This window comes from Chiroxiphia lanceolata, chromosome 2, assembly GCF_009829145.1.
Source record: "Chiroxiphia lanceolata isolate bChiLan1 chromosome 2, bChiLan1.pri, whole genome shotgun sequence".
In the NCBI taxonomy this organism is placed as follows: domain Eukaryota; kingdom Metazoa; phylum Chordata; class Aves; order Passeriformes; family Pipridae; genus Chiroxiphia; species Chiroxiphia lanceolata.
In genome coordinates this window covers 75331832-75341757 of record NC_045638.1, presented here as the reverse complement: position 1 = coordinate 75341757, position 9926 = coordinate 75331832, and the positions used below count along the sequence as shown (strand labels likewise).

General features: G+C 41.7%; 1 protein-coding gene across 5 annotated transcripts in view; it reads right to left on the bottom strand.

Moving 5' to 3' along the window:
* Positions 1-697: 697 nt before the first annotated feature.
* PSPC1 (paraspeckle component 1) overlaps positions 698-9926 on the bottom strand; it is a 61754-nt gene continuing 52525 nt past the window's right edge. For 2 of the 5 annotated variants that reach the window (XR_004355067.1, XR_004355070.1), the window contains 3 exons: positions 5950-6052; positions 2947-3063; positions 698-2677 (listed from right to left, as the gene is read on the bottom strand). Coding sequence is in view for 1 of the 5 variants with exons in the window: in XM_032678047.1 (XP_032533938.1) it covers positions 9117-9257 (141 nt within the window). In the remaining 4 variants the exon portion in view is untranslated. Of the gene's footprint in view, positions 2678-2946; positions 3064-4225; positions 4271-5947; positions 6053-7963; positions 9258-9926 lie in introns of those variants that run through there. The other 3 variants (XR_004355068.1, XR_004355069.1, XM_032678047.1) reach the window with 3 other exon arrangements.

The following is a 9926-nucleotide window of genomic DNA, read 5'->3' as shown; positions in this document are numbered from 1 at the left end:
TGCATCAGCAGCTGCAGTTCCTATGAACTGCAATGGCAGTAAATGGTTCTGAATGCTCGGGATCATTATCTTCCCCTGCTTCATCACCAGCACTTGTGTTCCTGGCTTCTCTCACAGGTCCTGAGGATTGGTGGGTGATGCAGCTGACTGTATCACAGGTCTTCTGTGTTTTCTGCACCCATTTTTCAAAAACAAGATGGGTTTTGATCAGTCTGAATTTAAGAAAGCTGTTCCAGCATGTGGAGGAGACAGCACAGAATGCAGCTGCCATCCTAGCCAGCTAGGATTGCTCCAAGTGCATCAGGACTGTCCCAAAATGTTCTGCCTGTCTGTACTTGCTCTAATTCTGTTAGTGCCATTTGCCTTCCCTTACAGTACTGGAAAACAGCTGTTGTAACATCTTTTTCCTTAGGTCAGTCTGTCAGAGTGGTGGCAGCACGGGAGCAGTGATGACTCTGCATGTGCATTCCTATAGCACTGTTTAGTTTTGCTGGAGTCTGTAATGAAGTCTTGCCCTTTTGAAGGCAAGATAACTATAAAGGCCCCATGGCTACTGGTGCAGCCATGGGCATGCACTGGGGAAGATATTTTTCACCTTGTGAATGTCTTAAAATGTTTGACTGAAGGACAAATCCTAAAAATAGCCAAAAGACACCACAGACTACAAATTTGAGGAGGACTGAGGCAGCAGGAAAAATTAAGGTTTAAAAATGATCTTTAATTTTGGGGAAGAAAAGCCCAGTTAGGCCTGTTACAGCAGTTGCATGTCTTACACTGAACACAATCATCCATACGGGAGAAAAGCTGCTCTCCCAGTAACAGCAGAGCCCCAGCCTGTAAAGGCTGTGCTGACATACAGAGGTTTTTTTTTCAAAAAGGCTTTACAAAGCTGGATGAGACAATCTGTCTGGAAAAGCTTGCACAGGCCATTTAAAAGCTTTGAAAGGTCCCTTACTTTCCTGCATCTGTCATGTCTATTGTGTCAATATTGGAATAGTTCTTTTATGAAGAGCAGGATCAAGATCCCTAAAATCACAAGAGAACCCCACAGACCAGGTCCCCTGCATGCACCCTTCCTGAAACAAAATGATTCCCAGAAACCCCCCAATGGTTCCACAGTGCAGGGACTCCAAGTAAGTACAGCAACACAGTACTGACTGCACTGTTTCTATAAGCAGTGTGATGCAACACTTCCATACACTGAAACACTACTGTGCATCACTAAGATGAGTCTGGCTCCATCTTCCCTACCCCCTTCTGTTACACAGCTGGATTAAGAATATGTCCTAGGCCCTGCCACCTCCTGTTCTCCAGCCAGAACAAACCCTGCTGCCCAGCCCCGTAGCTCCTGTGCTCCAAACTTCTGTCCATCCCAGTGTCCTCCACAGGACTTGTTCCCAATATATCTTGTCTTCAGGAGCCCAGAACTGGTCACAGTGTACAGTGTTCCAGCTGTAGTCTCAGACATGCTGAACAGAGAGGACAGACTGCTCTCCTGGCCCTTGCTCAGCTGTGCTCTTCTAATGGAGCTAGAATGTGGTTGGACACCTTCATCTTCACTCGTCCTTTAGGGCCCCAGATCAGCCTCTGCAAGGCTACTTCGCAAACAGTCTGTGCTCAGGATAAAAAACTGCATTAATTCAGTTCTCACTGCAGACTTTGCATTTGCCTTTTTTGAACTGGGTGAGATTCCTCTCCAGCCTTCAATTCATGTTCATTGCCTCGTTGATTTCAAGAAACAAAGTAAACATCTTGTTATTTAATTTGAAACAATTTTAACAATAGCCACAGAAACACTGAAAAACCCCTGGTGATACATTACAGGCCAATGTTAATCGCATCACATGAAAATTAATCTTTCATTATTCATTCATGGGTTTTCATCTTTTTATTGGGCTACATTAACACAGCAAGCAGTTGTAGCATAACTTCCACCTCAACTGGACAGACCTCAACAGAAAGCTTACTGCAGCTGTGGTCTCCCCTATGCTTAATAACCCCAATGTTATTTCCTTCCAGTTCTTTTCAGCTGTCACTGGCTCAGATCATTTTTCTCTTGGTAATTAATACTTCTGTGTTCTTCTAAACTACTGCAGCATAAATCCGATCCACACTACTGGTTTTTTTTTTTAACTCCCACCCCTTTCCTATTTTTTGTCATATATTTTAGGACCTGAAAGTATTTTATTATTCATTTAACTCTTAAGGCTTTTTTTAGTCCAAAAGCAATAAATGAAACCAAGCAGCAGTCTTTTAATATCATTTACTCTGATTCTTTTTGTAGCATGTACAACTTTTAATCCTTTTATCAGACACTGTTTCCTTAGCGCTATTTCTAGAAAGAGAATCTGCTTCCAGTGCAGTTTAGATAGGGTGTTGGTACCTCAGTTACACATCAAAGTTGGCCAACATCAGCTTTCCTATGAAATGCTGGACTTGGCTTCTCCCTGGGTACCACCGTCTGTGCCAGAGGCTGAAGACAGTAATGTCACAAAAGTCATAATTCCTATCCTCATACAGGAAGAAGTCTCTGGACCCCCACAGACATTGTATTCACGTTCTTCCAATGTGTCTTTTCCAAGCCAGGACATTGGTGAGGACGCACCACCTCCAGGCTGGGTCCCTTCCTATCGTTTCAAACAGCCCTTTTTCCTCAGGTCTCACAGGACAGGCCAGTCTGTAAGCAGAAGGAAAACAGCTTTAAGTGAGAGTGATCAGTTCACCCCTCTCCACCATTCAGGCATGTGTGACAGATTTAATTACTATTTTATTAGATAACAGCACTATTTGTGTGCCCAAGAGCACAGAGAGCAACGAAGAAAAAACTACATGTTAAGCACAAAAATAATACAAAGAGCCCCCTAATCGAACACAAAGGAAACTGGTACCATCACAAAAGTCACAGCCACTGTTAAGTGCTCTAGCAAGTGATACCACAGTTCTCACCGCTGATGGTCCTTGTAACTCTAAGGTGAAGAGCAGCATTTTTCACATCATCACTGTATAGCAGAAAGCCACCTTCACTTCTCAGGGTGTGCAGCCACCAGCAGCTTTCATTGAAACCTAATGCAATCAATGGAGAGGAACATTTCAGGAATTAAGTATGATTCAGGCTGAGGAGTTATGAGAGAACTTAAGTGATAACTTCCTTGAAAATGCACTTTTGTAATCGAAGTACAGCATATGAGACAGCAAATAATAGAGCAATGCATTAACAAATACAATTGGATAAGGAGCTGAGAAATGCCATAACTTTCCCAGACAGCTCTCCCCAGAAGTTACTTGGAATTCTCTCTGTTCAGGAACCCCAGCAGCAGGCAGCCTGGGCCAACACTGATCTCCCGGTGCATATCCTGGTGTAACAGGACTGTGCACACATCTATTTCAGAGCTGAAGAAGAGACTGCAGTGACGCATGAAGGCCAGCTCCTGTCTCTACAAGTTCAGGAAGATCCAACTGAGGTCACTGACTTGGCTCACCCTTCCAGTCTTGTGCATCTTTTTCACAGTTTGCTTTGCATGCTCTGCCCCAAATACAATGTAATCCACTCACATTTTTATCTAATCTACCTTCAATTTTTAACACAATTTCATTAGGCCATTAGGCTTTGTCAGCCAGGTTCACACTGCAGTCTGAGGTGCACACACACAAGTGAATAATGGGGAAAGAGGAAGAAAGGATTTTATCACTCCATTGAGACAAGGAGTTGTTATTTAGGCAGTCAAAGAAACACTTGTATCTCCAAGGAACCTTGGCCATCTGCTTTTCCCTTCACAGGAAGGAAACTGGAAGTTGAGGACAGAAAAATTCTGAGATGCCTGGGAAACCTGCCAAACACAGCGGCTCCCAAATGTTTCTCTTGCACAGGAACACTTGATACATAGGAATAAGCAAGACTGAATTCCCAATGGCTATGTGGTCAAGACAAAATGTCCAAAACAAAATGTCCCCCGAATAAAAAAAAAATCTTTGAGTCAGACTCTGAAAAAAATAAGTGGTTTTGCCTGTTACTACTACTTTTCTGATTAAGCGTTTTAGCTGCTTACCTTTTTTAGATTTTGTTAGTAAATGCTTGTAGCTTGCTTATTTCCATAGCCTGGCTTATATTACACATTATTGTGCGATTATTTTTATACTGATTTTACTACAACTAGAAAATAATAGGGGACTCCTTAGTAAAGGGCAAGGCAAAACTACAAACTGAGGTGCGCAACAGTTTTCTTACCTCCTCAGTGCCCCTTCCAGTATCAGAAGGGTAATGGGGTCCAGCTTAGGGAACACAGACTAGACATAAGTCACGTGTGTTAGGCCTGATGTGATACAACCACGAATGCCAAGGGACCTGGCTGTTGGCATTGTGAGGCCACTCCACTGCTGACCAGGCATGGCAACTGGGAGAGGTGTGCGAGGACCAGGGGAAAGCAAGTGTCACTCCTGTCTTTGACAAGGGCAGGAAGAAGGACCCAGGAAACTACAGGCCCTGGGAAGGTGATGGACCAACTATTCCAAAAAACCATTTCCAGACCAAGAAGGACAAGAAGGTGGCAGCAGTCAGCATGGACTTACAAAGAGGTAATTTGTAAACTCTTAAGGATCCTAACCTGTTAGCCTCTGTGATGAGGTGACCAGTTCCATGGACGTGTGGAGAGCAGTGGATATTGTCTGCCTTGACTTCATGAAAGCTTTTGACACTGCCCTGATATCTCCACTGACAAACAGATAAAAACTACAGGCTCAGTAACTGGACTGTGAGGTGGACTGAAAACTGGCTGAACAGCCAGACCCAGAAGGTTGTGGTCAATGGCACAACATCCTGCTGGGGGCCAGTGAGTAGCAGAGTATCCCTGTACTGGGGCCGGTTGTTTTCAACATCTTCACTTACGACCTGGGTGATGGGACAGAGCACTTCCTCAGCAGACTTGCAGGTGATACAAAGCCGAGAGGAGTGGCTGCTAATGCCAGAGCATCACGCTGCCATCCAGTGATACCTCAACAGGCTGGAGAAATGGGCCCACAGGATCTCATGAAATTCAACAGAAGGAAATGCAAAATCCTGTACCTGTGGAGGAATAATCTCAGGCATCAGGACAGGCTGAAGGCCAACTAGCTGGAAAGTAGCTTTGCAGGTAAGGATCTGGTGGTCCTGATGAACAGCAACTCCAAGAACCACCAGAGCAAAGAACATGACCTGGCCACAAAGGCCGTCAGTGGCATCCTGCACTGCACTACAAAGACAGATGCCAGCTTATGGAGAGATGATCACATAGTTTGACCGCCCTGCCATGGACTTTTATACAAAATTAAAAAACAGAGCTGAGTCCTTTTACTAGGCTAAAGAAACAGAGAGGAGAACTAACCCAAATTTGTCTTGCTTTACCAGTAGAACTTGCACATCTTGGTCAAATCCCATCAGTGTTTAAAACTGGTATTTTAGAATTTCAGAACTATCAGAACTACTGAACCAAGCTGCATAAAACTCCCTTTAAAGCCTTCTTATCTGTCAGTCCCACTGAGATGCTGCCAACAGCCAGGGCAGATGGCACCACACTCTGAACTCTACCCCAGGTTTTACAGAGCACGTGGATACAGCCTTCCAGCAACTACTATATTGGTCATACAAGTAAACTGGATTCTGAGTGCAATGTATCAGTAACATCCAGTAGCTCAGACTTGGCATCCTATTAATGTGGCACTATGAGTTTTGGATGTAAGACACATTATGGCTAGCCAGAGTTTGAGTTGACTGCTAGAGGCTGTGTACATGTATTTCAAGTCCTTTAAAAACATGTTAACACATGGCAGGAATTATGCAAGGAACTACATTATCTCAAATAAAGTATTAGCTGAAGTGTGGAAGCAGAATTACTCTACGTCAAATCACAATCTGAACAAAAAGAGGGCTCCTAATTTCAGTAACTGCTGAATAAAGCCATGTATCCTAATACATACCTTGTACTAAAACTTGGTTTATGATTCTCTTTCGTGTGCTTAAGATACAGGAGGATTCTGCACAAGGCAGTCTTCATCAGCATTTTAAGATATTAATAGTAACCTAAAAAATAAGGAGACAGTAAATAACTATGACACTTCAAACAAACTAGAAAATACAGTAGCTTCTCTTTTCAAACACCCATAAATTATAGAATTATAGAAAAATCCATTTATTCTCTACCCACTCTTACCACTTGTTACTACACAGATTTGTCCCCCAATTTTATTTTTACTGCTTTAGCAGTTTAACAACAGCTGTTCCAAGACTATTAACAAGTTCTTAGATTTTCATACTTCTGCTTGGAGTAGATTAAGTGCAGTTCTGCTCCAAAGAGTCCCAAGTCATTTCTTTTTGGAGGTTTTCTAAAACACACATACTTCACGTGACAGAAGACATACCACATGTTGTCTTCTAGGCCTGCCAATGCACTTGGCCAAAGTGACATTCCATCTTTGTCATATTAGTGCCACTACAATAATCAGGATCCCTGCACACAACACAGAGTCATTGAGAACTAACTGCTCTCATCGCAGCCGCCTCCTTGTTCCACAGCCTCCTGTCAGTTTAGTTACTGACATTTATAAGAGGCAAAGCTGTATATCAAAATAATACAACTACACTAAACTGGAGTGAAATGTCCCACTATATAATAACATCTCAGAACAGAACTGCATACAAGTATCATTAAAATACATTTTAATACTACAACCATTTGATACAAAAGTTTAAGACTTTTGTAAATTTACAACTTCTGCAATAGATCTGCTTGTATTTGCAGTAAGTGCAGTTGGAAGAACAAAGAGCTAGTCAGAATATTATTTTATTCCTATTACATTTAATAAATCATAATTAAAATTACTGTAATTATATTAAAAATGCCAAAATAAAAGTGTTAATAAGGGTATGCATCTTGAACTCTGTGTGCCTCCTCACAGAGTCATGTGCAAATAATTATCCAAAGTGCTTAAAATTCAACAGCTCCATGCCCCAGCCAGGCTTCAAAACAGCTCTCACCTATACACACACATTCATTCCCTCCTTCCCCAGCTAAAATCACCTCTTCTCCATAAATACCTCCAACTTAAAATAACATGTGATCACTGCAATGTTTGATAGGCTTAACACAATCCACTACTCAGGCATAAGAACGTGTTGTGGAGCCCAGGAGCTCTAATGAAATTCCTGCAGAAAGGTGCCTGGAAAGATCCAAATTACAGCAGTGCAAAGAGGTGAAGAACTTTGTATGTTCTCAAATAAAGACTCCTTAATTTACCACCATCCTGAGGTCCTGTTTGATCATAAAACTTAGCACACCCTGCAAAGTATTTGTTACAGAAAGAATTCCTTTGGAAAGCCACACACAGGTAGCACCTTTCAGGCTAGCTTCACTTCAAGAACAGCCCCCAAAAAGCAACTCAGAAGTGACATACGTGTAAATTACAGCACACAGCCACAAACATTTACAATAAAAGTAACATTTACCTTATCAGACACAGCTGAAAACAGGCTGAGACTCGGCAGCTCAGAATAAATACAAAGTTGGCACAACTTCTGAGTCCTATAAAAGTGCTGTCAATTTATCAGTTCTCCCATCTGATTCCTTTTCATCTACCACAACTCCCACTCCCATGGTGCAGCTTGCTATCTATCAAATTTCAAAAGTTCCATTATCTATGGAACTGGACATTAATCAAGATGGTTACCTTATTTCTAAAGCAAAAATGACACAGCACAGCCCACTAACCCTTTCTAACTACAGCTATAATTTTGCAAGTGCCAGGATTAAAATCACTTGGCAAGTCAAATGCAATAACGGCCACAGTGATAAATTGTCAGTCACAGGGTCCAGGCTGGACAAGCATTTAGTGTCCTGGGACATTACCTTCACATGGTGAAATTAATGCAGCTATTGATAGCTATGTACCCATCTTAAAGGGAAGCTATAATTACAAACTGCACATCTGTCAATAATTAGTTTCCCCCCCCATTAACAAGGCTAATGCAACCATAGGCCTAACACAGTCTCTCCAGTTTCTGCAACAGCCAGTGTATATTACCTGTTCTTGGCCACCTAGATTTACTGAAGAGAAAGCAGTGAACCATATTCTTGGCAACTAGCAGATATTAGTAAAACTTGTAGGCACATAAATCTGGTACGTTTTTGAAGACAGGCCCTGAAACCAGCCAGTAAGACTGCTGGTAGTGCTACAATATGTGTGGGTTTTACCGGGTCTGTGCCTCTATGCTGTTTCTTCAGAATTCTCTCTCTACAAAAAATAAAGATTATTCCAACCTCTCTACCCTGTATTAACCTATATAAACCCTACAGTTTATGATTAACAGCAATTAATTTTTTAGACCTGAGCGTATCTTCACAGTGATGAAAAATGGATTTCTAAGAGTGAGCAGGAACACAGCAAAAAGTTATTTTCAAAGTAACAGACTCTGAATTTTGATTCATGTGATAAAGCTTTTCTTTAAATTAAAGCTCAAACTGCATATGGTGCCAAGCAAAATGAATCTGAAATAGTCTAAAAGGCTAACAGCATGATACACATGCCTATTCCGAAGAAAACAGATGCATCACACATGAACTGAGTGATACTGTGCATATATTGTGCCATCATTAAGGAAAATTGAAAACCCACTCCTAAGTTCTCCTATCTCAAGTACTAACAAATATTCAGCATAACAGGGTATCTGCACTACTGTCTTTCCAACAGAGAACAGCTGTGCAGGACGAGCTCCAAGCTGCCAGTGCTGCATACTGAGCAGGAACAGCTGTGACACTGCAACACCCAAGGACAGTTTACATTTACCTTGCACGTTCATGTTGGGCAGCTTCACTGGCTTGACTGACACAACAGGCTTTGAGATTTGTTTGGTTAGGGGTTTTTTGGCTTTTGTTTCTTTAATTAACAAGATTTTTGGTGGCCACTATAACAAAGGGCTTTCCCCCTAAATTACCCTGCATTTCCCCCTTTATTTTAGGTCTGCTTTAAAAATTACCTAGCAACACACAACAGCAGCGTGGGTAAATTCTGACTTCCCCTCAAGTGACCATATGGCATTTTGCATCAGCAGGCATAAGGTATCATTTTGAGAGTAGCAGAACCACTATTCATCACACAGAAAGGAAGGACTCCAATGCTGAGCTGTTCTCAGGAAAACACACAATCTCTTGTGGCCACTTATTTGGGGTTTCCAAAGGGAACCCAAGATGATCCGCAGAGCTGTGTTCATGTTTCCTTTTGTTCAGGTTTACCTATCAAAAGGTAAGAGATAACAATTTTTGCTGCTGACATACTAACAAAAGATACAGTGCTACAGACATTCTTAAATGGTCAAGCAATCTTATCCTCCCCATTCATCTAGTTTTCACTTAAGTCTGGCCAAACCTGCTCATCTTAATTGTGAGTAGCCCCTGCTGAGGACAATAAATCAATCAGAGAATACGTCGTCACCTGGCATCACTGCATGGCTGCCAGGGATTATAGGAGACAAACTGCAACATAATTTTCCCCAATTTCGTGTTTGCCAAATTCTCCCTGTAGGAGTGTATATTTGCAGAGAAGTAGTAGAAGCAAGTAAGCATTTAAGGGAAAAAAATTAACGTTACCAAAAGGAGTATTAAGTTCCCAGAAACAAAAGGGCAAAGACTACTTCAACCAAGCCAGCAAGGCATTCAATTCCCTTGACAAGATTATTAAAAATATTTTACATCTATTTCACAACTTTCAATTTATAAGGTGTAGGGTACCTGAAGTTAGCATGTTACACAGAATGAGGAATGTGAATGTACTGATATTCCTCTTCTGGAATTAGATTTCAAAAAAGAACGAACTGTGGCATTTTCTAGCAGCCAGTCAATAAACCCATGCCAGTGACAATACTGTAATCAAGGGACATTCGTTTTTTTGTTTTGCCTGGACTG